The 25,254-nt window shown below is 45.8% G+C and overlaps 3 protein-coding genes across 14 annotated transcripts; all 3 read right to left on the reverse strand.

Moving 5' to 3' along the window:
- Positions 1 to 3,692: 3,692 nt before the first annotated feature.
- Positions 3,693 to 4,733, reverse strand: LOC133900953 (NDR1/HIN1-like protein 1). Its single transcript, XM_062342251.1, has one exon. The coding sequence runs from the start codon at positions 4,465 to 4,467 to the stop codon at positions 3,838 to 3,840; it is 630 nt and encodes a 209-aa protein (XP_062198235.1). The 5' UTR covers positions 4,468 to 4,733; the 3' UTR covers positions 3,693 to 3,837.
- A 4,236-nt stretch (positions 4,734 to 8,969) lies between these two features.
- Positions 8,970 to 15,775, reverse strand: LOC133900846 (uncharacterized protein At1g08160-like). Of its 11 annotated transcripts, none has more exons than XR_009906599.1 (4): positions 14,855 to 15,774; positions 11,296 to 11,353; positions 10,852 to 10,921; positions 8,970 to 9,982 (listed from the first exon to the last, which is right to left on the reverse strand). XR_009906599.1 is itself a non-coding variant. In XM_062342101.1 (2 exons), the coding sequence occupies exon 1, from the start codon at positions 15,670 to 15,672 to the stop codon at positions 14,857 to 14,859; it is 816 nt and encodes a 271-aa protein (XP_062198085.1). In that variant the 5' UTR covers positions 15,673 to 15,775; the 3' UTR covers positions 10,463 to 10,921; positions 14,855 to 14,856. The 11 variants fall into 11 exon arrangements, 3 of the variants coding, with proteins under 3 accessions (XP_062198085.1, XP_062198084.1, XP_062198087.1); XR_009906597.1 differs by having other exon boundaries at positions 10,852 to 10,924; XR_009906598.1 differs by lacking the exon at positions 8,970 to 9,982 and adding an exon at positions 10,463 to 10,656.
- Positions 15,776 to 18,689: 2,914 nt separating this feature from the next.
- On the reverse strand, positions 18,690 to 25,254 carry LOC133900784 (exocyst complex component EXO70A1-like). 2 transcript variants are annotated; one of them, XM_062342021.1, is made up of 13 exons: positions 24,652 to 25,254; positions 24,457 to 24,552; positions 23,699 to 23,904; positions 23,133 to 23,366; positions 22,862 to 23,000; positions 22,568 to 22,780; positions 22,194 to 22,399; positions 21,446 to 21,646; positions 21,265 to 21,364; positions 19,701 to 19,786; positions 19,467 to 19,613; positions 19,095 to 19,242; positions 18,690 to 18,935 (listed from the first exon to the last, which is right to left on the reverse strand). In XM_062342021.1, exons 1-12 carry the CDS (start codon positions 24,817 to 24,819, stop codon positions 19,125 to 19,127), a joined length of 1,914 nt encoding a protein of 637 aa, XP_062198005.1. In that variant the 5' UTR covers positions 24,820 to 25,254; the 3' UTR covers positions 18,690 to 18,935; positions 19,095 to 19,124. The 2 variants fall into 2 exon arrangements, with proteins under 2 accessions (XP_062198005.1, XP_062198004.1); XM_062342020.1 differs by having other exon boundaries at positions 18,690 to 19,000.

The raw sequence follows: 25,254 nt of genomic DNA on the forward strand, positions 1-25,254 counted from the left end.
CAACTTTATGTTATTTTGCAAGTTGTGGCGTCCCAAGATTGGCCAGGACTAAACGACTAGACGTGGGAGAGAGGGAGAAAGGGCGCGAAGTAATCAGATGGGCCGCGCATTCGTGTGCGTGATACTGGCGGCGGCGTGGCCGCGGGCTTCGCGGCGCTCGAGCTCGTCCGCCGCAACGGCGATGCCACCGGCGAGCTCTGCATCATCTCCGACGAGGCCGTACGCGGTACGCTTCCTTCCTTGCTCGCTTGCTCTTCCTTTTGTTGTTCAAGTGAGCATGCAGCTCTGCATATATGCACGCGGGAAAAAAAAAATTCATTTCTGCGGTTCTGTTGCCGGGCATCGGTTACCGTTTTTCTCCTATCACTTGACAGGTTGCTCCTTACGAACGTCCTGCGTTAAGCAAGGTCTACTTGCTCCCACAAGATGCACACAGTTCACTCCTTAGAATCATGAAACATGTATGAATTGCAACATTAACCTTCATCATCCGGTCAGTTCAAATGTTTTACTATGTGATTGATTTCACTCAGCCCATACTGCCGCCGATACCATTGTTGTTGCCGACCGCGCTGGCCATGCTTCATTCTGCTAAGCCCTATGCTGCTACTTGAAGAAGCCATGCTGCCGATCTAACGCTGAACAGCTGCTGTACGAAACACGTACGGGGAAGCAATTCAACAGCATTAATGGAGGAGCCGAGGCAGGCTGGCCAGACCGTCGCCATCGACCTCGGATCTGGCGACTGAAGGCCGCGAGTCCTGCAGCGAACGCGAGAGAGGGGCACCGGGCGGTGGCGACCTTGGGTCTCTGTCCCGCTCCTGCGTGCGTAGCCAGGCCACCGCCGGTGTCCTCGCGCTTATCGTTGGTGTCCTCCAACGAAGGCGATGCGAGACATAGATAGGGATGGTAACGGGTCTACTCTCGTCGGATTTTACTGAAATGGACTCGAATTCGAAACCCGACTCGTCAAACCCGATCTGAATCCGAAATTAATATCGGACGTAAAACCACCCTACCTCCAACCTCAATAGGGACCCGAAACCCGACGGGGCAATCCGAAACCCGGCAGTGTAACAGCGACGAGTCGGGGCGGGGCGAGCGAGCGGGACAGGCGTGGTGGGGCGGGCAAGCGGGGCGGGGCGAGCGCAGGCGCTGGTTGGACGGGGTTTCGGGTTTCGGTGACACCCACGGGTGAAAAAATTAACCCAAATCTAAACCTGATCCGAGTTAAGACTTCGACCCTACCTAACCCGATAGCTTCACGAGATTTTTTTTTTTCACTCGAACCTACCCTCATCGGGTCTGAAACCAGCGAGAAACCGACTCGATGGGGGAAAATTACCACCCTTAGACTTGGAGCACCTCAGTGCCGAACGAGTTCTTCGTCTGGCAAGAGTTCATAGAGGATTTATATAAGGTTTGACAAGATCTACTGGGAGAAACAGTTAGCGGTGGAATGATAAGGTGCGCTGCTCATTGTTTCAGTTCTTTCCGTAAGAAAGCAACATGTAGTGGTGGAATGATAATATCTACTATGCATATTTCAAATTTTCTTTTCTTAATAACACAATTAATTTGTTACATCGAAAATGCAGAGGGACTTAAATCCTTTAAAAGATCAATTGATGAGGAGCGCCATCTAATAAACACTGAGAGTTGTGCTTTCTCCTTTCTCTACAGCTCAATCTTATTTGCCCCTATCATGGATAGTGTTAGTGAAGGACAATTTTATCAAGTTCCGTTGTATGAACTCAATGCATTCCGAAAGGTACATATTTGACTAGATCAGGATTTGTTTTTTTTTTTTGCATATGTGGATGCTACCATTAAATACTATCTCATGCGTCACTCACACATGTACCTCCCTGAAAGCAAACTACCAACCAAAGGTGACTTTCATTATTCAGAACGCCACCATACCAAATTATTTGCTCACAAACATAATGATTAGAATTCAACTGAGGGCTGGTAAATTTTGTAATTACCTTAAATCGCATAGCGTTAATATGTTTTCACTAATATTCTTTACTACTGCTGATAAATCTAAAATAACGCTTCTACCATGCTTTACATTTCGAAAGGTACGGTTGTGGATACCAAGATCTGCCATCTTACTGAATTTGACTTCGACTTGTGAAGTCATGCTAGCATCAAGGTAAATGCCTGGATTTACTTACATGCTAGCATGAAGCTAGATACAAAATATACACACCTTGCAACAAAGCCCATCGACCTCGACACTGGCCACTGGACCGGCCTACAAGGCGCGGCGGCTATTTCTAATAGGATATCAGATAGTCGGCTTGCCAAAGTGTCGGTTACTCGTTTAAACAGCCGTTTCACAGTGCTAATTACATTGCGTAGGAAATGCTGTCGTAACTACCAAGGGTATATATATAGACACATGGTTTTGCTGCCTGACATCTCATTTCTGAAATCACAACATCAGTAGTCCACTGATGGCTGCCTCAATGTACCTTTCCTCTTATTCTTGGTTTTTAGGTAAAGAAAAGAAGGCAACTGATGGATCGATGCTTATAATTTTAGAGGAATTCTGGGCCACGGGTCTGCTGCTGCTGTCAAGTAAATGTCACCATCCCTAGCTTACATCAGTAAAAGCTAGTACAGTATAGAAAAATCCATGGAACAATTGGCCAATCTCCTCTTCGCTCAGCTTGTTCACTGCAAAACATATACTGCCTACTCCTCAACTTACAAACTCTGTAAACGTTCCAAGCTCTAACTGCTCACTGACTGCATCGTTAATCAGGTAATACGGCTAAGTCATCACTTATCACTGCTACAGATACTGCAAGATGGAGCAGTACACAACTGCAGACCTCAAGGATATATGAGTAGCTATTTCGATGTGCAGATGTTTTCCACATGGAGATGACAGCAAAGATGCTCTTGGATTACTCTGATGTTTGGGAAGTTTCTTGGGATCTCCAAGCAAAGAGAGCGACTAATCAACAACCTATACAACCGGGATCCCCAAGTCTCAATCCGTACTTACTCTTCACCAAACCCCGGATCTATGTTCAGGTTGTTGGAACCAAACTTGCCCTCCAATGTAGTTCCAAAATCTTCGAGCTCAACTCATGGATATGATTTGTAATCGACTTGCAACCTACCTAAAAGTTCTCTAATCATCTGAACAAAAAATCCAAAATTTTGAACGAGAGCGAGAAACAGCATGCCTAAAGCAAAAGGCAGGCTCAAATTGGTCTAAGAAAAGGCAATGCTCAAATTGGCATTTTTACCGTAATTATTAGGTTTATGAACAATTAAACATGGAATTGGACAGAGCTGCAACACAAATATATATACATATACACACACATATATATATATATATATATATATACATATATATACACACACATATATATCCCCAAACATTAAAGAACTCACACTAAATTACACGTCCTTTGTATGAAATATTTAGTGCAAATAATAAAACGTTGTCTGTCGATCCTTATCTAAAGACTATATGATACCACTATCTCACCAATAGAGATATTATTTTGTGATATTTTATAGTTGCACTAGAGTTTTATGTGAATCAACCACTTCACTAATGAGATGTGAATCAACCTTCACTGATAGGATGATAAGATCATGTAGCCATCAGACGAACAATATTTGTTGTTTTCATGTTTACATCTATTTGTCCGCTTGCATCAAAGATTTTCCCATTCTTTTTACCTCTACACCCCTCCATAACACCCTTATTACAGTTTACCACTTACCGCCCCTTCTCTTCCGCTATGCACCCATCCACGCGCCACACGCAAGAAAGCAACCTACCTCGCCGGAGCAGAGCAGAGCATGCTAGACCTCGACGCGGCAGTAGGTCGCCGTCTGAAACCTGAGCCCGTTGGCCCCTAGCACGCCGTTGCCGCCGCTGCTGATGAAGAAAGCCGGGCATGTGACGTAGATGTGGTAGTGGCCGGAGGTCCAGCTGCCGACCTTCCACCGGACGCGGCCGTCGATCCTGACCTGCATGATGAGGTACCCCGCGGCGACATCCTTTCCGAGCGCTTTGGCGAGGAAGGGCGCGAAGGGGACGTTGGGGCCCTTGAGCACCGGCGACCAGACGTCGACGTCTCCGTGGCCCTGGTACACCGGCGGGAGCCGGGAAGCGAGCGTGATCTGCTGGTACTTGTAGGACGCGTAGACGTCGAGGCGGTCGTAGTAGACGCCGACGCGGCCGTTGGGGTTGCGGGAGGCGATGGTGACCTGGACTGCCGTGGAGAGGAGCGGCGCGGAGCCGTTGGAGAGGTCGAGCTGCCGCAGCGTGGCGTCCTGGAGGAAGAAGCGCGGGTGGGTCGGGCGGAGGACGAGGTAGACGATGAGCGCGATGACGGCCACGATGACGGCCAGGCCGAAGAGGAGGCACAGCAGGCGCCGGCACGTCTGCCGGAGGTCGTCCTCCGCGTGCTTGCCGCAGTCCTTGCTCATGGCTGGTGCAAGGCGAGAGCTAGCTCTTCTTGGAGGTTGCTGGCTGGTTGGGTTTCTTTGCTTGCAGAGTTGCTTCTTTGTGTTGGTGGAGGCTTGAGGGAGGCTGCTAAGCTGCGTTGTGTGGGAATGGTTTTATTACTGGTCACTCTTTCTTTATGATCATGTTGAAATCATGGAGGGAGGGAGAAGAGAAAGGTTACGTTCATGGAGAGCTTTTTTTCTTTGATCTCAACTCACTAGGATGTGATTTCGGGTGAGGGGCTTTTAGGAAGGAAGCATACTTGGCAGGGATTTCAAAAGAATTTTGTGATTCACTTTAGCAAGAAACAATTTTCTCTTGTTCAGAACGGGGCTTGCTTCTTACCTTGAAATGCCAATGGTGCACAGGGATTTTAAATTTGTATTACAATTTTTTCATTTATCGGTGAAAAGATCAAAATTCATAAAATTTTGCTAAAATTTTTATCATCTTTCCCCCGCTACGTGGATCCATATATCAGTGATTGAAAGTTTCATAATTAGATATTTTATTCTTCTTTAAAATTTCACCAAAAATTAGGCAAAAGTTTAATCCTGAATGATGGTACAATTCTCGAACTATACGAGCATGATAGGGTGAAACCTGGTCGGCAAGCCTTCACTTTGGTCAGTACAAATTTCCTGCAGACACGCACATCGATCGGCACAGCGTACCTGAATCGTCAACTACTTATGTACAACTAGTGTTACCAAAATGCGCAAGATGATATTCTTCTTTTCCACGGAGGAATTAGTTCGTGCTTCTAAGGGAAATTAAAATGGGGACAAAGTTCATGCTTCCCTTGGAAAAAAATGTAAAGAATAAGATGAGACCATGCATTGCGCAGCAACAGCAAATAATTATACATCATTGACACGTACTTAGTATCATATATTATGGATCCTACGAAGATGGTTTTTTACTGTAAGAAACATTTTTACGGTTTTTTAAAGAAGTGGAGGGATCGGTGACGTTTTAAGAGAGGGGTGAATTATGATATTTAGAACTATTTTAACTATAAAATCAATATAAGATAAATCTATATAAATTTTATCTAAATGCGCTCTAGATTTATCTAATGTATCTATTCTACCAATCAAAGCGCTTACAACCTATCTAAGAACGTAAATTATAAGTAAGTAAATGTGAAAACGTAAATAAGGTAGAGAGAGTAAACTCGGCACAATAATTTTTTTCCGTTGTATCGATGGCATAAATGTCACCCCTAATCCACATTGGAGCTCTATAAAAGATATGCTCTTGGTTGGCACGCGGTCACAGCTTTTGAGCCACCGAGTCACAAAGATAAAGCCTCCACCCGGATGAACTATCAAGCCACCAATGCAAGGTCTCACCACTTGTCTCTCTTTCGGTTCCTCACCATCGTGATCATTTCGGAGTTTGAGCCACAAAGGCAAGGGTCTCCGTGTCCTCACACAATCGCATTGCCGCCGCTCCACACCAAGTCGGAGGGTCAACAAGTTTACCAGCGAGTCACCATGACTCCAAGGTGCCGACGTACCAAGAGATACACTGTTGGATCACTCCTTAATCCACTCTCTAGGCAGCAATCACATAACAACTCACTCTCTATGCCTATAAGCACTAGTCACTCACTAATCTTGTGTTTAATCTCCATGAATGATCACTTTAAACACTTTAGTGGGTTGGATGTCTTCTTAGGTGTATATGAACTTCTCTGGACTCCAGCACCCTCAAATGACTCAGTGAATGGGTATTTATAGACTCAAACTCGCGCACTAGCCGTTAACCCAACGACTCTGAAAAGCTGTTAACACCGGATGATCCGGTGAGAATAGTTGTCGGTGACACAGGAAACAGGGGTCCCCGGGTCCCGAGGCCAGGATAGCAAAGTGCCACGTGGCGCCCTCCCTCGTGGGTTTACCTCCCCGAGGTCCGAGAAGACCAAGTCCCAGGAGAGGATGCTCGGGGCCATAAATAGTGGTCCCCGAGTACTCGAGTTCCCCGATGACCTAAGAAGACCAAGTGCCGGGAAGAGAGTGCTCAGGGCTGCGAGCAGTGGCCCCCGAGCACTCAAGTCCCCCGACGACAAGAAAAGCCAAGTCCCGGGAAGAGGGTGCTCGGGGCTGTGAACAGTGGCCCCCGAGCACCCGAGTCCCCCGAGGACCCAAGGGAAGTCAGTTTCGGGAAAGAGTGCTCGGGGCCGTAAACAGTGGCCCTCGAGCACTCGGTTCCCCGAGAGCTTGAACAGCCAGTTCCAGGAGAGAGTGCTCGGGGCCGTGAACAGTGGCCCCCGAGCACTCGGTTCCCCGAGGACCAAGAAAGGACGTATCCAGGAGAGAGTGCTCGGGGCTGTGAACAGTGGCCCTCGAGCACTCGGTTCCCCGAGGGCCTGAGAAGTCCTTCGCCAGTGGTCCCCACAGAGGCCCAGCGGTGATGTGTCAACTGGTGAAAGGCCTGATGCTGCATTTGAGAGGGCGCGTGGCCTGTCACCTTCAACTGCTCCCCCACGCTTGCTGTCAGTCCCTGTCATGGCCTGGCAGGGAGGCGTGGGGACATTTAATGCACGGGTCCCATCGCGGGACATCCGGCGCGCCTCGGGATAACATCGCGAAGCCCAAGGCGCCCCTCCTGCCGTCCTGCTGTGTCAGGCTTGCTCTGACCGGGCGGGCACGCCGGGCTGCTCGGTGGCTGCCCGGTGGGCCCTCCCAGCGGCGCCCTTTGAAAAACGGCATAATGACAGACAAGACTGAACGGGGGCGCGTTTTCAACCCTCCCCATCACCTCGCGCAGCAGCCCATTATGGTTGCTTTCCATTTATGGTGCCTCGGAACTCGTGCCATCTCTTTCTGGGCACGCTACCGCCCCGATAGGTATATATGTCGGGCGGGCTCGCCGAAGAAAAAGGGGACTGAGAGACGAAACCAGTTGAGCCAGGACAGGAGCAAAGTGAAGCACAGACAAGCTGGACGAGTACCGAAGAACAAGGAGCACGAAGCTCTATACTAGACAAATATTCTTGTAACCCAGCAAGCACTCAGAGAGACATTCTCAGAGCCTTTATAGCATACACACAGAAGTAGGGTGTTACGCTCAGTGCGGCCTGAACCTGTCTAAAAATCCCCTGAGCATTTACTGCCTCCTGCATCCGACCGTTCCATTCCACCTGCATCTCATTTACGCCCATTTATTTCACCCGCAAAACAGATTCAGAATCATCCCCCCGGCCGAATCTCAAAGGGGGTCCCTCCGGATCCCCACTTGAGGAGTTCACCCTCCGACAATAGTAGTACTAACACCGGATCATCCGGCGAGTACACTCTCACAAACTAGCTGTTAGAATCCTCACTCAAGCCTCTATGAACACCGGATACTCAGATGTATACCGCAACTCCATCACCGGATATTCCGGTGAGTATACCTTAGCTATCCGAGCCAACATCTTCTCTGTGTAAATTGGTCCAGTGTAAGCAGCCGGTGCATATCACTTCATCACCGAACGATCCGGTGAGTTATCCTTAGCCAGCCGAGCCAATGCAACCCTCTCTAAAAAATATGCTTCGGTGTACATATCTTCATAACACCGGACCTTCCGGTGAGGTCACTGCATTCTCCCCTTTGTCAACAATGCTCCGGTGCTTTTCTCCGGAATGTTCGAATCAATCACCAGATTATCCGGTGGACTTTGCACTATTTATTATCCGGTGTATTGTCGATGCATTTCTCTTCATCACCGGACCTTCCGGCGTGTTGATCTTCGATCTTCAACGTCTGTAACCTTCTCTGGTAGAAATGCTCCGGTGTGTATCCTCCTCTGAGCACTGGACCATCCGGTAAGGTCAAATACATCTAGACACAATGCTCCGGTGTGTTCAACCATATGAACACCGGACTATCCGGTAAGACAAATCTTTTTGAAACTTCTCCAATTCACTCAAATTTTATCCCAGCTTCTGTGACTTCTTTATGTATTGCATCCATGAGACCTACTAACATATATTCTTGACAAATATGTTAGTCTCATTGATTATGTTATTATTAATCATCAAAATCACAATCATGATCTAATAGAACTATTTTCGCTATAAGAGGCAGGGTCGAGTGAGACCGCTCGTGCATGCATGCCTGTACGAGCGCTCGGGCTTGAACATGAGCTGGCTCGAGCGCTCACACCGTACGAGCACCGTCCTTATCAACCGGGCTAGTGCTCGGATGCCACATGGGAAGATGGTTGAGCCGGAAGAACGCATTACTGGACCGTAGCGTGGATGCATTGAGTTGAACCGAGTAGAATAAATAAATAAGTAAAATATTGAATTGAACCGAGTAGAATAAATAAATAGAAGAAAGTAAAATAATGGACGTGACGAAATGTGCATCTGCCCATTTGGTACGCATGAAGAGCAGATTGGACCGTAGCGTCGATGCATTGAGTTGAACCGAGTAGAATAAATAAATAAGTAAAATATTGAATTGAACCGAGTAGAATAAATAAATAGAAGAAAGTAAAATAATGGACGTGACGAAATGTGCATCTGCCCATTTGGTACGCATGAAGAGCAGAAGAGACGAGGTGACGCGGCTCGTCCTCGAACGTTGCGTTGCGTCCACTTGGGCCCGCTGACGTGCGTGGCCAGATGGGCACGGTGTACGTGTACGTCGTCTCAACCCAATACAACGCCACGGTGCCGCCGGCACAGTCGACACGACCACTGGTCATGGGACCACGACGAAAAATTGTACGTACATTTTGTGTGCACCAGTGCAGAGAAAGATGTACGCGACCTCTCCTTCCTTCCCTGTGGCCGTCGCTCTTCAACCCCAACGATCGGAGAGAATGATTGGATAATTGCACCGATTCAAGCAGCAGCTGGTTTTGAGTAGCACAACGCGCCATTGACCCATTTCACCGAATCTTACCGATGGTTGCACTGGCATGTCCCCATGGTACAAGTAGAACGAACCGGACTGGTTTTGACGTCCGCTCACTGCCAGGCAAAAACATAGGCAGCAGACTCTGGTGGTAGCACCACCAACACCCCAAATCAAATCCATGGCTCCGGGCATTTTTTAAAATCTAGGTCGAAAAGGACCAGTGCAGACAATGGCTACCTTATGGCCCCATCCAGGAGATAAGATCATCTCCTGCAGGACAACCCCAGGCCATTCCCCACCAAATCCTACTATAGCATCTCATCTCCTTCCTGTACCCATTTCGACAGCGAAAACCTCTCACAATCATCATCGTTCCTTCACAAAAGTCGCAATCCGACACACCAAAATCTTGTAAACTAATGTTGAAGACCCCATCAAGGTGCCCACATCTTCTTCAGTCCCCTTCAAAATAGACCTCCTACCAACCATGAACATCCATGCCACAATTCGACCTCTCCGGGCCATCCATCCATCCATCGGAGTTTGGTTACCCACCTCGGCCGCGTGTCCCCTATCCTGTCACTTGTAAGCATGACCATCCACAGCAAAGGGGAGCCTGGAGCTACCAGCAAAGCATGTCTGCAACAGCAATGATGGTCAAGCTTGCAACTAACATAGTTGCAATACTCTTCTCATCAGAAAGCATAAGCTACAAAGCAATGCAGAGTGCAAACGATGGAAACATGGTGTGGCCCAGATGTGCAGCATGTTATTGTGCAGGCCCGGTTTTATACGGCAAAAGGAGAAACATAAGCAGGGCCACAATATGAATTATGAACATGTCTGTCAGGCCGTCCAGCCCTAATTGAAAGATGATTAATCATACCAGGTTGTATAAATTTGTAACATCAGCTGGCTTCAAAGAAATTATTTAAGTTGCTATGTGATGCCAAAAATATATCTCATGGAATTTCCTTCAAGCATGCAACAGTAGGCAGCAAGAAGGAAGACAGGTGCCAAAACAAATAAACAGTGAGAAACAACCAGATTTTGCAAAACAATGTAGCAAGGAGGATACAGATATCCACCAAGTACATTAATATAGATGAACACATTGCATGTTGGAAATAAAGGCCTGTAATTACCACATGTGAAAATGACAAACTACATCAGTGCTTCCATGAGACAAACAACATCATCAGTGCTTCCATGAGGCTATACGACAATCGTATTACTGTGCTCGATGTAGCATTTACGTCTAAAAAAATGTAGCTCCATCACTGGTTCCACCAAGCTAAACAATAATGGTATTCCTGTGTTTGATGAAGTGTGTTAACTTCTATAAAATCGTGACATCTACACAAGAAACTGACTCCTTCAAACCACAGACGCTGTGATGTATTCAGGGCAATATAATTTTCCTCTTAGACAGTGACGGAGTTTGGGCCTAATTTCAGCAGGGGCCGGCATAGCAGGTTGGGCCAGAGGAGGGGTTAAATTGTGCTTACGAGGATAGGGTGCGCCAGAGAGCAGCGGTGACCTCCATGAAGCTCCGCCACTGCTTTTAGAGGTGGTTACCTACTGCCAGGTTAAATTCCGGTGTTAAAAGCCATGTAATGCAGATAAATAACAAGACAATAAATGGACATTATCAACTAGAGCTTGTTTTCAAGCAGTAATTCAATGTACGAAGCTCCCTGAGGCCCCATAGCGTGGAAAAGAACCATCATGCATAATCATTCTTGCCATAAATTTCCACAACCATTCACATTGAAGCTCTTGAAAATAACCATCATTCATGACAGATACAAAAGTCATATTCCCACTACGCATAAATCACTATCCACTTCTCTCAGTATTCTACTACAGCCAAGTATAACCACAGTTACCCAGCTATTACTCATTGAATCAGTGTCGATCAACTTCTTATAGTGCCAGTTAGCTTCTTGTACCTATGGAATAAGTTCCCTCCGATCAGCATCCGTAGTCAACAAACAGGGTATGAGGATCCTGATAAGAGCAAACAATTAACTACGTCCAGATATCACAGGTACATAGGGAAAAAAATTGTGTATAAACACTATTTTGCATTACATCTAAGAATCTAGTTGGTGTAACAAGAAAAAGTAGTTCAGAAACGGAATCAGTAGTTTAGGCGTTTCTACGATGCATAAATACAGACAAGTGGATTTATTTTGGAGACCAGCAAGATCTAACAAAAACTCAATTTAAAACTCTAAAACATGTGAAAGTATAGTTGTTGTGGACAACCAACATGGCCACCAAGCCATCATGGATTGCAGACAAATGCTTTGGCGAAAAAAAAAACCATGTAGACTTCAGAATTTGAATAGAATATTTAAAGAGTGAAGGTATTAACTATCAAACTCCACTAGTACCAAGCCCGGGTTAAGGAGGGTTATGATAGGCTTGGTGAGCTAACGTACAAAACCCAGCAACTCTTGTGGAGATGAAACCTAAAAATCCATTGAGACATAACCCTCTTAGCGACGCGCCATATCTGGATCGGGTGTGGTGTTTGATGGAACTATTTCTAGCTATAGTACCGAAAGGTTTCATTCCAGGCAATGGAGGTGCGAGGAGTCAGCCCCTACCCTTGACCCCTTGGATCCTTTATATAGGTGAGGGGGGAGAGATGAAACTTCCTCTCTAATCCTTGATGGGGTACAAATATTACAAAGAGGCCCTTAGGATTTTACATGAGCTGCTTTTCTACGTGGGTTTCTTTGCCAGCCTAGGTCTTTCCCCCAACAATAACTCCTCAGTTGTAAGTTCCGATGGGACAATGGAGCGAACAACTATAACTAGAGAAGGACCCAGGTTTATTGCCGACATGTATGCCTCGCTAAAAATTCCATCCCAAAAACCCAGTAGGAAAAAAGGGTATAGAGAAAAAAAGCACGTACATGTCGCATGTTCTTTCTTTACATGATTGCTATAGCTAGATACTCTTATAACTAAGCTTCGCTTTGCTGAGCGAAGGGGTTTTCGGCGAAGGCCAAAGTCGAAGGTAGATCTCTGTCCTCGACGAAGGAGGTCTTAGCGAAGGCTACCAACGAGGCTTCAGTAGGCGCCGCTTCAACGTATCCAACGAAGCGGAGGTCAAAGGTTGATACCACGGCTCGCCGAATTCGATGATGTTCACGCGACTCCGCTCACGTGCTTCGGCCAAACTCTTGGGACCCAGGACGGGAGTGTAACCTGGGTACCCCTGTAGCCCCTCTTGACCGGTGTTTGTGAGTGGTGAAGGATGCCACATGGTCGACATAGTCGAAGTCGGCGTATTCGTTGTGACCAAAGCCCCTCTGGTTGACGTAGTCGAAGTCGATGGAGGCGTAGTCATTGTGGTCGAAGCCTCTCTGGTCGACATAGTCGGAGTCAGCGGAGGCGTAGGCGTCGTAGCTGAAGCTCCTCTGGTCGACATAGTCGAAGTCGATGGAGGCGAAGTCGACGTGGCTGAAGCCGCTCTGGGCGTCGTAGTCGTAGTCGGCGGAGGCGTAGGCGTCATGGCCAAAGCTCCTCTGGTCGACGTAGGCAAAGTGGACGTGGCCGAAGCACCTCTGGCCTACATAGTTGAAGTCGAAGGAGTCATAGTTGATGCGGTCGAAGCCTCTTTGGTCGACGTAGTCGGAGCCAGCGGAGACGTAGGCGTCGTGGCCAAAGCTCCACCGGTCAACGTAGTTGAAGTCGGTGTGGCCGAAGCCCCTCTGGCCGACGTAGTCGAAGTCGACAGAGGCGTGTTCGATGCAGCCGAAGCCTCTCAGGTCGACGTAGTCGAAGTCGGCGGAGGCGTAGGCGTCGTGGCCGAATCTCCTCTGGTCGACGTAGTCAAAGTCGACGTGGTCGAAGCACCTCTGGCCTACGTAGTCAAAGTCAAAGAGTCATAGTCGATGCAGTCGAAGCCTCTCTGGTCTATGTAGTCGGAGTCGGCGGAGGCGTAGGCGTCGTGGCCGAAGCTCCCCCGATCAACGTAGTCAAAGTCGAAGGAGGCAAAGTCGACGTGGACAAAGCCCCTATGGCCAATGTAGTCAGAGTCGGCGGAGGCATAGGTGTTGTAGCCGAAGCTCCTCTAGTCAACGTAGTCAAAATCGATGGAGGCGAAGTCGACGTGGTCGAAGCCCCTCTGGTCGACGTAGTCAGAGCCGATGGGAGGTGAATACGACTCATTTGAGTCAATGTCGAAGTTGAAGGTGATGATGACCTCGTCTGGATCGTCGTCGAAGGCAAAGGCGACAACGACCCTCTTTGGGTCGATGAAGCTAAAGGTGAGGAACGACTCCGTCCGAGTCGATGCCAGTGTTGAAGTTGATGATGACTCTATCCTGAGTCGATGTAGAAGGTGCCAACGTAGTCGAAGAAGGCGGAGCCATCTGACGAAGCCCCTCCATCGTCATTGAAGTCGATGAGGGTGGAGCCATCTGTCGAAGCCCCTCCGTCGACAGTCATAGTCGACAGGGGCATAGTTGTTACGGCCGTAGTCGTCGGCCGAAGCCCCCTTGGTCGACGAAGGTGTAGTCATTGCAGCTGTAGCCCCCCTGGTCGACGTAGTCAAAGTCAACGAAGGCGTGTACACCTTGTACCAGGAGCAAAGGTCTTAAACCCAAACTCACAGGCCACAAAGCCACGACTAAAACCTTACCAAGTATAGTTTATATTCATCTGGCCCTAAGTTTCTCACTACACATTTTACAAATAACGAAAACAAAGGAGGTAATAATAGGTAGGAGAATAAAATTGATAGTTAAGTGATTCAGGCACCATTGTTATCGATTCATATGAATTGTTTCAAAAGTTGCATGCCTAGGCGCTAGGCGCCACCATCCCGCCTAACGCCTGATCGGCGACTAGGCGCTAGGTGCCAAAGCGTGGCCAGCCTAGTGCTTAATGATTTTTAAAACACTGCATATATCACACACAAAATCTGTTATGACCTACTACACCAGAGCAGAACACAAACAAATAAGCCAATCCCTGCCTCCAGCAATGTACTAATCTTTTACATTCGTTTGACTATGCATGGGTAACAGATCCTAACAAATCAGAAGGAACAATTTAATACAACCATAGTTCTGCCAGGTTCTCTATTGCTTCACATAGGAGAGTAGTGAACCCAGGGTTAGTCAAACATCTGTTGGGCTCTTTAATATTCCTTTCTCTATTTATAGTATCATACTCACATCGTGTTGACATTTGACTTCAACATTACACTGCCGTTGACATTCCCACAATACCATTTCCTATCTGCTTTCAACCATATGAACAAGTAGCGCGAGGGCGTGCAAGCACATGAGTATAACAAAGAAATCCTAGCCCCTTGAAACCCAAATCAAGGTGACACATTTTGCACGATTGGATACCTCTACATTAGAATCACAATAGCCCAATACAATGCCACTCCGACAATCCACACAAAAACTTCACCTCCTCCATTCTGCAAGTAAGATTAAAGCGTAGAAATAAATGATAGGACAGTTAAATCACCGCACTAACCTTCACAACACGACATCACACCACCTTGCCGGCCCATTGAACGCTGCTTCAGTGGCGTTCTCCCCGCGGAAAACCACCGGCACCCCATCGCAAAACACCCTCATCACCCTGCGTCGTGTGCGCCAGCCCCCTCGGTCGAACACTGCCACGGCCATGAGCCTGACCTCGACCTCCACAGTCCCCCCGCCCCCGCTCTTGAGCGCGGCCGCATCATCAGGCCCCACGTAGGCATCATCAGCGACGAGGCGGAAGGCGAGCGTCGTGGTGTTGCGGGGGCCCTGCGAAAAGGGGGGCAGGGTCGCGACTGCGATAGGGGAGGAGGGGGCGAGGGAGGCGGACGCGAGCGGGGTGAAGTAGGTGACGGAGAGCTTGGAGTTGGGGTTGGCGGCGAGGAGCGCGGCGTCGAAGGAGGCAGAGAAGGTGGAGTTAGCGGGGGAGTAGGCGACGCGGGAGAGGGTGAGGGAGGTGAGGGAGAAGGCCGGCGTGCGCGGGCGGAGGAGGAGCCAGACGATGAAGGTGGCGGCGCCGAGGAGGAGGAAGGCGCCGACGACGAGCGCGAGGAGGCGGCGGAGGCAGGTGGGCGGCGGGGGGTACGGGTAGTGGTGGTGGTGCGGAGGCGGCGGGTGGTGAGGGGGAGCTGGGTAGGGGTACGCGATGCCGAAGGCCGCGGCGTTGCCGTTGGTGGGGGGAGTCGGTGCGGCGGCGAAGTAGGCGGCGGGGTAGCCCATGGCTGGGGCGGGAGGGGGCGGGGGCTTGGTCTTGGGGTGGTCCGGCGAGTGGGAGGACGACGACGACGGGGAGGATCCCGACGGCCGCATGCTGGAAGCGGCGACGGCGGAGTGGCGAGGCGTCGTGGGGTTTGCTTTTGTTTCGGCGAAGTGGGGTGGGGGGAGGTGATTGTGATTTGGGATCTAACCGAGCATAATGTTCCGCCGGAACCGGATCATCTGACAGTTAACTCGGGAGAGTGCGGCAGTGATTTCGCACATAGACACAATTTTCTGCAAAATTATGAATGCTATGTAACCAATTTGTTAGCTACAAGCCTGAGTACCTTTTACATAATGTGAATTTTTTGTTTATGTAATGAAATTTTGGTCTATATTATCAAATATTATTTGATTTAAAGTTTTTCTTGTACACATGGAGTCTCACTTGATTTTGCTTTTCAGAACATATTATGTGAGCATTTGATAACTGTTGCACGGAGATACAAAAGATCCAAATATATTGTAGGAAAAGAGAGGTACAACAGCTCGAGTCGTAGGTATCAAAGAGAGCTAGAACATTTCAAATATGTTTTAGGCGGTCAATTATATTTTTTATGAAAACATTTGGCTCATATTGCAAAGCATGGACATTTAACTATACAGTTTATTTTATACACACATGCAGGGTAAATCTATCATTCATTCCGAGAAGTATTAGAAATAATAATAGTTACAAATGAGTATCAAATCTACTATGAGGCAGCACAGGGAATTATTTCTTAAATCTATTGATGTAAGTAATATATATATATATATATATATATATATATATATATATGTTTGATGTTATTTTGTATAAATTTTATTTTTGTTGCAACGTACGGGTACTTAATTAGTTTGAAAGATATGTCCGTGGTATTAGGGTGATGAGGTTTAAAGAGTTATATATTTTAGAGGAAGAATTTTCATATAATACCGATACGAAGAATTAAATCTTAATCCGGAAGATTAAGTATCCAAAGTTAATTATGAAAATTATGTGAAGCATTTAGGTGGATTGTACTCTTTTTCTATTAAATAAGTTTTTCTGAAGTTTTCTCACGTCAAAGTTTTTATTGAGGTAATTTATGTGACCATATTGTAAGCTATATACTCTTTCTCCTAATTTTTTTCACTGAATTTTTTGGGAGTTTTGATAAGCCATATATATTTTACGAAAAGTGTCTAGGGGAAGTGTTATAAAATCTAGAGTTTTACACTAGAATATAGGCATATCTTTAGAGTTTGGCTTTATCAGAATAGATCTTTATCTGTTTGAGATTGATTCTATCTCTAAAAGATTTTTGATATTATAAATATAGAAGTGAACTTTTCATTGTAGAACACAGATGAATAAATAAGAGGAAAATTTTCTCTTATATTATATCTTCTTTGTATGATTTTTTCTTAAAAAATCTCTGGACTACACTGATAATAGTAGTTCCTCAACAAATGGCACGATGAAGATGTGTGATGACGAATGACATTTAGAGACTTATCTTCCAATGGCACTATGAAGATGGATTGGTGGGAGATTGCTACACGAAAGTACCAAGATAAGAATGGTTTTTTTCCCTGTAAGGGCATTGACACGCAAAGTTATAGCTGGTTCGAATTACCTGCTCAGAATGAAAGACGGTGAACTCCAAAGATTGGTAAGTTCCTGAGGGCGGGGTCGTTGTATTTGAATTTTGAGGCAAGCACGGTGCCAAGCTTCTTACAGTGTTAACGGTTAGTTGAATATGGTTTTACAAAGTCGGTCCGTGTTCGAGACTCAGCACCCTTTTAATAAAATTACAGAGAGATATCCTCCCCTGTGTGCTTTTTTTTAAATGGAGAAAATGGGGAAATATCCTAAGTGAGCGGCTAAAGCCAGATGAACTCTGTTCTTTACTTTCACTGCATTAGAAATATATTTAGAATGCCTTCTCTATAATTCATTACTGATCAAAAAATGCTTGAGAATGACTTATTCATCGTGAAAAGCGATGTCCAAACTGTCTGTCACGCTGCCCAGTGCACACGTCGTCGAGGTGCATCCTCTGGACAAGGTGTGTTGTCGACTTGGTTGAGAAATTTAACGGTGGCGTTAGGGTGCAAAATGAAAAGGGGAACACGAAAATGGAAAGAAGATACAGGGCGCAGAACCAGCCCATCAGTATTCCTACCGAAAAAGCTTTCGTTCCGAGCAATGTCCGAAACGTGATCATTTAAAAAAAGAAGTATGAGGACTGTGATAAAAAAAAACAAAAGGGCTGAAATAGAAATATTGTGCCGGCCCATTTAGAGCCTTAGATCATGCACCACGGATTCCTTCACGACTTAAAATCTCTTTATGAACGGATTTTGGTTCCTTTCAACGTTTTAACAGTTTTTCTTCACGGTTTATTTCACGAAGGGATTCTCAAGATCATTCCCTACAGAACAGGATTCTCTTTTATTTCCTTTTACGAATCACTTCAAAGGGAAGCTGTTGGAGATGAGGAAAAATAAAAAATAGGAACGAAAAAGAAAATCAGAAAGAAAACGAAATGAAGGAAAAATAATTTGAATAGTCTTATGCATTGTGACATTGAAACCTGAACAGTGGCTTGAGCACAGGTGCCACACTCTCTCCCAATTGCATTTGTCTTGCCCATAAGTGCTGCATGATCAAGCAAAAGTTTTCAATGGTGACGCCGGCAGTTGGTTCAGAGAGCGCGTTTGTATTGACCAGTGTTAAGCATGGGCGGATAAGGGGGGTTGAGCTTGAGCCCCCTACCCCGGAGCATATTTGGGAGCCCCCAAGCCCCCTTCACTTTTTGAGCATGGAAAGGAAAGAAGAGAAGGAAGATGAGGAAAAAAAGGAGGGAATGAGGAAAAAGAAGAGAGAACTCTCAAGTTTTTAGCTCTGGATCCACCATTGGTGTTAAGCATGTCTCAAGCTCTCAACCGTGGCGTTACGGTGGCGCAACTGCAAACCGTGTCAAGCTCAGCTGCAATCCCTTGCCTGATCCGCCACTTATTTGCTGCAGAGAATGGATCAAGCGATAACAACGCGTGTGTGCAGCTTTATTCTTCGAGTAGGAACGCAATTCACAGAAAAAGAAAGTAAAGCACTATCTCTCCTTTTCCCTCGCCATGACAATCATATATGGTATATGCGGTCAAGTAGAAAAAATTATTGAAACAGACAGTTCTATACCAATTGAACATGTTCTGCTTCACCAGCAGGAAACTAGAGCTGCTGACTGTGAACGCCACATTAGCATAGCATAGTTGAGGAATCCCCATCCGAGAAAAGAATTAGACTGGTGTCATGAACTCTTTTTTCACCTGTTAGCTTGCCGTGTCTGCCACCCAAATGGGGAAAAGAAAATTAGGTGCGCTTTCTGGAAAAAGAACATTAGGTAGTGTTCTGCAGAGCAAGGTTTATGTCAATATGTTATGTTGCAAAGAATTGATAGTTGCTTCGAAAGAAGTCTTGGCATAAATTGTGCTGTAGAACTTACTGGCTGTGCTCGTGCTGTAGAACTCTGTGCTCAACGCTTTTGCTCCGCCCATTGCTGTCCTTCGAAGAACTGACCCAAAAGTTGGTCCACCGCTTCTGGGCTGTACCTAACGTACTTCTGCGGGTTCTTGCCGTTCTCGACAAGATTACTGCAAGTCATAAGGATCGTACAGTTATTTCTTACTAGCTGTTACAGCCACGGGGCTGCCACTATTGCATATTTGCATTTACCATCAGGGTGTGCAAATGCGCTATACTACTATCCCCTCACTTATTCACACATAGAAATGAAAGTTTGGAAAAGATAGAAATAAGTCAATAATAATTGTGCTTCACTTGTAGGTGGGTGAAAAGAAATTATTAGATGACGTACCCAAAGCGTTTGATAAATGATCGATAGGCTGGCAGCAGGACTTCGGCTACAGCAAGTCTCAAGGATTCTCTCAATTCTTGATCAGGTACAATCCATTGTGATTGCTTTGCATGAAGCTCTTCAAATTGCATATTGAAAGACTTGAACCTGCCAAGGCAAGGTATAGCTGTTTGAGACTGCTGATTACTGTTATTATGCAAAACAGTTAAAAACAAGACGCCTCCAAGTACCCACCTTTCTTTGATCATAGCTCTAGAGACTCCACTGCTGCTAAGGTCTGAACCACTGCCTGCACCTTGAACTGAAAGTGTCTGAAGAATCTAAAATAACAATAATAGGGTAGCTACAATCAAGTGTTATTCTATATGTAGTTATGTACAATAATGTAAATACAACATGACAAACATGTTAACTATGGAATCCACAGAACATGACAAACATGTACTGTGGACTCCACAGAACATGAAAGATAGTCTTTCTTTTCCAAGCGAGAAAGTGCAAGTGTTTCTATTTTCACAAGTGCGGAATGGTAGTGAATAGAGAAAAAGATTCTTCTGATTTGAATGTCTTGCCAGGAAAAGGAAGACTATAAAAATGCCTAGTAAAATGAAGTCCTCTGCAGTTCAGCATTGCCACATGTTTTACTTTACAAAATTAAGTTTGGTTAAAATGACATGTGTTATCAAGTTTATTTAACACTAGAGGTACAAGAGGAATTTCCAGACATTATTATTTTTTAATTAACTAGAGTTGTATTTTATAAGCACAGCTTTATAACAATCTTTTTTTAAAATTGATGTATGAGGAGCACTATTATACCCACCTATGAATTATGATACTGATATGGTTTGGGTTCTAGCGGGTAAACATCTATCGGAGAGGAGCCGGACGGCGACGGCGTGGAGAAGAAAGCGGTAATGAAAGAGAGCGCCGAGGGATTTTTTTTTGGGGGGTGGAGGGAGAGACGCTAGGCAGAGGGACGTGAGGTAGATGGGAACCAGAAGGGGACTTTACTTTGATTATTCATTGCTTAACCAAAGAGATACACGGCTGCCTCTTAAATAGTCTGTACCCTTAAGAATCCAACCTAACAAACTTTATCTCTAAGCAACTAACAGGATAACCATGCAACTAACCAAATTTCTGTAATACCCCGTGGCCGCCAACAGTGATGACCGGGATGTGAGGAGATCTACAGCTCTCAACGGAGAGAACTTGCAAACCAAGAAGGACAGGGGAGGGGGAAAACTTGTTTCAGTTCATTTTGTTCGATGTCCTGTTCCTGCTCGGCTGGGGGACATATAGCACAGCTTTTGCACCTTGCCTGGGTCCCATGGCTCATGGACCCACTTGTCACTCAAAGGTTCGGCTGGTTCAGCATCAACTGTGATCTTGCCCTCTTGCAGCCCAGGCATTACAATCTCCATGTGTGCTAACAAGCCATCCACATGCACCTAAGCCTACTAACAACTCACTAACTAATGCATCTAATAGCTAACAAACTAACTAATTGCAGAACTAGCTTGCTGCTGTATGCGCCATGCATGTGCAGCTGCTGCTCGCACAGGCCCAAGGCCATAACAGATACCTTCAACAGGTAGCTCTCCATAATGTGTTAATATAAATTAAAGTGCTAATCACTAAAGAATAATAACAAAATAGCAGTCTGATCAAGGCAAAAAGATCCATTCCCATAAAAAGAAAGAGGCCAAAACGGTCCACACATCTAACACAGTGAAGCCAAATAGAAAAGAAATATGGTATGCCCAATTATCGAAGATTTCGTTAGTCCACTGACCTTTGCCCAAGCAACACGCTTGTACTGATTGGCATTTTGCTGCACAATCCTGCGATGCCTTTGAATCCAGTCATCACCAAGTATATCCTTTGCTTCTGATCTAAGGCAGCACAAGAGATCATCAAATAAAAGGTTACCAGAATATTATAGGATGAAAATCATACAAGTAGACTGAACATACCTGCGAACAGATCTAACCATATAGTGGATGTTGTTCATAAGAAATAAGTAAGTCAACGCAGGATCCTTATACTGCTTAGATTTTCCATCCAAGTTATTCTGTAGGGCTTGCATTATCCTTGTGGTAACAATGGCGAGTTGAGATTCTGCCTCACTACCAGTTTCAAATTCCTGAAATAGTAGCTTCAATGTCGACTGATAACTGTTCAAATGAGAATAACATTTGTTAGCTACTGCTTGTTTCAGAAACAATAGCAGGAAAGCTATCAACAAACTAGGCATTGCTTAATGCGCAAATGAACAAACTAACAACTAATACGTAAGCCAAAAGACATTCTAGAATCTAGAAAGTGAAATTGGCACATGCCTCCCCAAGTCTGTTGAGGAAAGCAAGGTCAAAAGATGCTGTAAATAACTTTGTGTAGGTATTACAGATTATAGGCAGAAGAACTTTTCTGAGCTAAATTTCTTCAAAATGATTCATATAACCAGTGCTGTTGTACAATTTTTTTTTTCAAAAGAGCCTACCTGTTATAATTACGGTAATTGAAATCCTTTCTACTTCCTCTAAAAGGTATGGTTTTTTATTTAAATGGAGATGAAGTTCAGAATAGTTCTCAGAAGGATATAAGCATAAAGCCCCACGAGTTAAATCATCATGGTCGTACCATTATGTTTGTCAGATTAATGTGATCAATATTATACATGTCCATGAATTTGATAGACCATGTGAAATGGAAAGTACTTACTCAAATAGGAATTTAACATAATTAATCACATAGCTAGTCAAAGGGTGGACAGTTCCATCATGAACAATAGTTTTTGAAGCATCTTTTTCAACTGCCTCCTCAAAATCTGCAAATGTTTCTTGAGCGGTCTGTGCCAAGCGCTTTGCTAAGCCTAATGCGGCTTCACGCATCTCAGAGCAAGGTTTGCCTTCAAATATTACCTCGATCTGATAAAAAAAAGTTCAAGCAAAGTTAGCATTGACATCTTTGTAATCATCATCAAAAGTAAATAGCTTAAAATCAAAACAACATAAAAACTGCACAAGCTGATTCTGCAAGCAGAAAAATATGCCGAACATTTGGGAGGTGGCCTCCACAAATTACTTCCAGAATACCTCTGATTGAAGTTCACGCATTACTTCATACATGTCAAGCAATACAAACAGCTTTTCAGGAGACCTTTTGCTTCTAGCAACAGCATCTCCAAAGCTGAGAAGAGTCACAACACTATTCGCTGTCAGTTCAGCAAAACATTGTCCCTTGTTAAAGTTGACACCATCAAAAATCTGATCGCAGATATTTCTTTCTCCTGCTAGTAGTAATTTGACCTGTTGGAAAAGCACAATATTGTTAGCTTCATTCTGAAATGAACAGACATAACATGGATATATTTTAGGAAGGTTCCTCACCGTAATTCGCATAAAGTGTATCCAGTTTCCAATTTTAGCCTCCAAAGCTTCCCATTGCATTTTTTGTACATCATCTTTACTGAGCTTTTCCACTCCTAGCTTCCGAAGGCTCAATTCTAGTGCTGAAGCACGAAAATCTCTGAAAGACGAGGGGAAAATAGCTTGAATTATAAAAAAAAAGTGTTAAAAAACTAAATGCAGACAGAAATCAAGATGGAGCAGGAGCAGAGTCATAATAGATGTAAAAACATCATTCACATTCTAAACCTACCTGTAGATTTTGTAGCAAGACTGCTGATTTCCAGCCTGGACCAACTGCTGAGCTATGTCATTCATGAGGGGCAATATTCTTGGAGGAATTAGTGTTGGGGTCCTGTATATGGCAGTTTCCAAGCTTTTGGATGGATGCTCTGAGCGGCTAGCACCATCATTCTCGTGCTCGCCTTTTGTTGGCCGCAGAGACTTGGGGAGACAATCAAACAGGCGATCAGGCTCAATAGGCTTGCTGTAAAAACAGATAAAGCAACACAAATTGAAATATTAATTAGGACAATACAATTTCACTGTTTTTTGCCAATATGCAGGCAAATAGGTGATAAACAGGACAACAGTTTCAGGAATGGGTGTGTAACAAGAACTGAATATCGAAAACTAAGCAATAGCTTAGTTGGTAAAGCATCTAGTTGAGAGGCACCCACCCGGGCTCGAACCCGGGTGCTCGCAGGTCGTGTGAGTACCTCCCTAAAGGGTTTGATACTCCCCTCTTAAGACAAAGCCAGGGGGACGTCTTCTCCCCATGGTCGAGGTTTTTTTTTTAACAATAACTGAGTATCTTACCTGTATGTGCTCATCAGCTGCCTAAATTCCTCTTCAATCTTCAGAGTAGACTTAGCTAACAGATTGTTGACATGATTCAGAACTCCTTCGCTGCTCTTGAAGTTCTTATTTGAGGAGAAGAAGCGAACGATGCCTTTCAGCACATCCACTGCCTCCAGGTAGCTCTCCAAATCCTCATGGGGACCCCTCAATATCGCCGCCTCAGCCTAAAGCCCGAAAGCAACAATTACAAAAACTAAGTGAAGCTGCCAAAATCCTGAGGTTTGAAGTAGAAGCTTGACAAAAAAAAAAAGCCGATTAGCAGTAACTTACAGAATTACTATATTTTCTTTTCAGTGCCATGAGTTCAATTAACTATCAAATTAACATTGCAAGATGGTCTAAAAATAACATTCTCTTCAAAAGAAACGTACAACCGTCTAATGGTAATCCAACTTAATCTAGTAAAAATGCTAAACATATCACCCACTGAATATGTGTGAGTGTGGGCCTCCTCTTTGAAAAAAAAAATCACCCACTGAATCTCCTAAAGAACAGAATCTTAACAGTAGCTTGTCAACATGTGAACCCAAACTAATCAACTCCACCCTCCAATCCAGCACCAAATTTATCAATTTAGAAAGAAATCAGTGCAAGTACCTGGCATTTTGCACATTCAATGCCCTCAGATCCAAACAAAGCCAGAAAAAAACATATCAAATTCACCACCGATTTTCAGCTAAAGGGCTAGCATATTGACAGAGGATAAGCGAACGCACCCGGCGGGCGAGGTCAAACTGGGAGAGGATGCCGTCGGCGGCCTTGATCGTCCTGTCGATGTTCTCGTGCGCCATCCGGATCGCGTGCGTCCTCACCTGCAACCGCACCAAACAGACGACACCCTCCCTGTCTCAAATTTCACCGAATGAAGCTGAGGTAGTTGAAATGGGGAGAAGATTAGGGGACGATGGTACCTGGGTGGGACGCATAGCGGCCTCGAGCGCGGAGAGGCGGTGGTCGAAGGAGCCGAGGATGGCGACCATGCCGTCCGTGTTCCCCTGGCTCCTCCGCAGCGAGTCCCGCAGCATGGTCGCCCGCCGCGACAGGGCGTCCATCGTCTTCGGAAGCTCCGCTACCGCCATCCCTCCTCCTCACAGGTGGCAGATCAAGCGCGAGCCTTCTCTTAGGAGGCCGGGGAGATCTCGGCGCGGGGGTGGAGGCTGAGGGGCGGCTCGGCAGGTGGACGCACCCTTCTGGAAGGGCGAGACCTCGCGGCGCCGCAATGGCGAGGAGCGATTTGGTGGTGGCGGTGGTCGGCGACGACGCGTACGACGTGGAGGATGGAGAGGAGGGAGGAGAGGGGAAGGAAAGAACTGTTCGAACGCCTCCGCGAGATTCGTGCAGGCGTGCTGACCGTTGACCGCAGGGACGGTTCGGACGTGCAGGGGAGCTGCCGGTGCCTCGAGATTCGTGTCGTGGGAGGGAGGACGCTCCGGTGCCGCGGTGGACGGTTAGGATGGGTTCGATGCATGGAGTACGTGCACGGAGGAGGAGTCGGCAGCTGCGTCGGTTGTTTG

Source organism: Phragmites australis, chromosome 19 (assembly GCF_958298935.1).
Source record: "Phragmites australis chromosome 19, lpPhrAust1.1, whole genome shotgun sequence".
NCBI classification, from domain to species: Eukaryota; Viridiplantae; Streptophyta; class Magnoliopsida; order Poales; family Poaceae; genus Phragmites; species Phragmites australis.

Coding starts and splice junctions, on each gene's coding strand:
- LOC133900953 (XM_062342251.1), bottom strand. CDS start 4,467: ATGAGCAAGGACTGCGGCAAGCACGCGGAGGACGACCTCCGGCAGACG.
- LOC133900846 (XM_062342101.1), bottom strand. CDS start 15,672: ATGCGGCCGTCGGGATCCTCCCCGTCGTCGTCGTCCTCCCACTCGCCG.
- LOC133900784 (XM_062342021.1), bottom strand. CDS start 24,819: ATGGCGGTAGCGGAGCTTCCGAAGACGATGGACGCCCTGTCGCGGCGG. Junction 22,781..22,861: donor TACACTTTATGCGAATTACG/GTGAGGAACCTT, acceptor CTTTTCCAACAG/GTCAAATTACTACTAGCAGG. Junction 19,614..19,700: donor AGAGCTATGATCAAAGAAAG/GTGGGTACTTGG, acceptor TTGCCTTGGCAG/GTTCAAGTCTTTCAATATGC.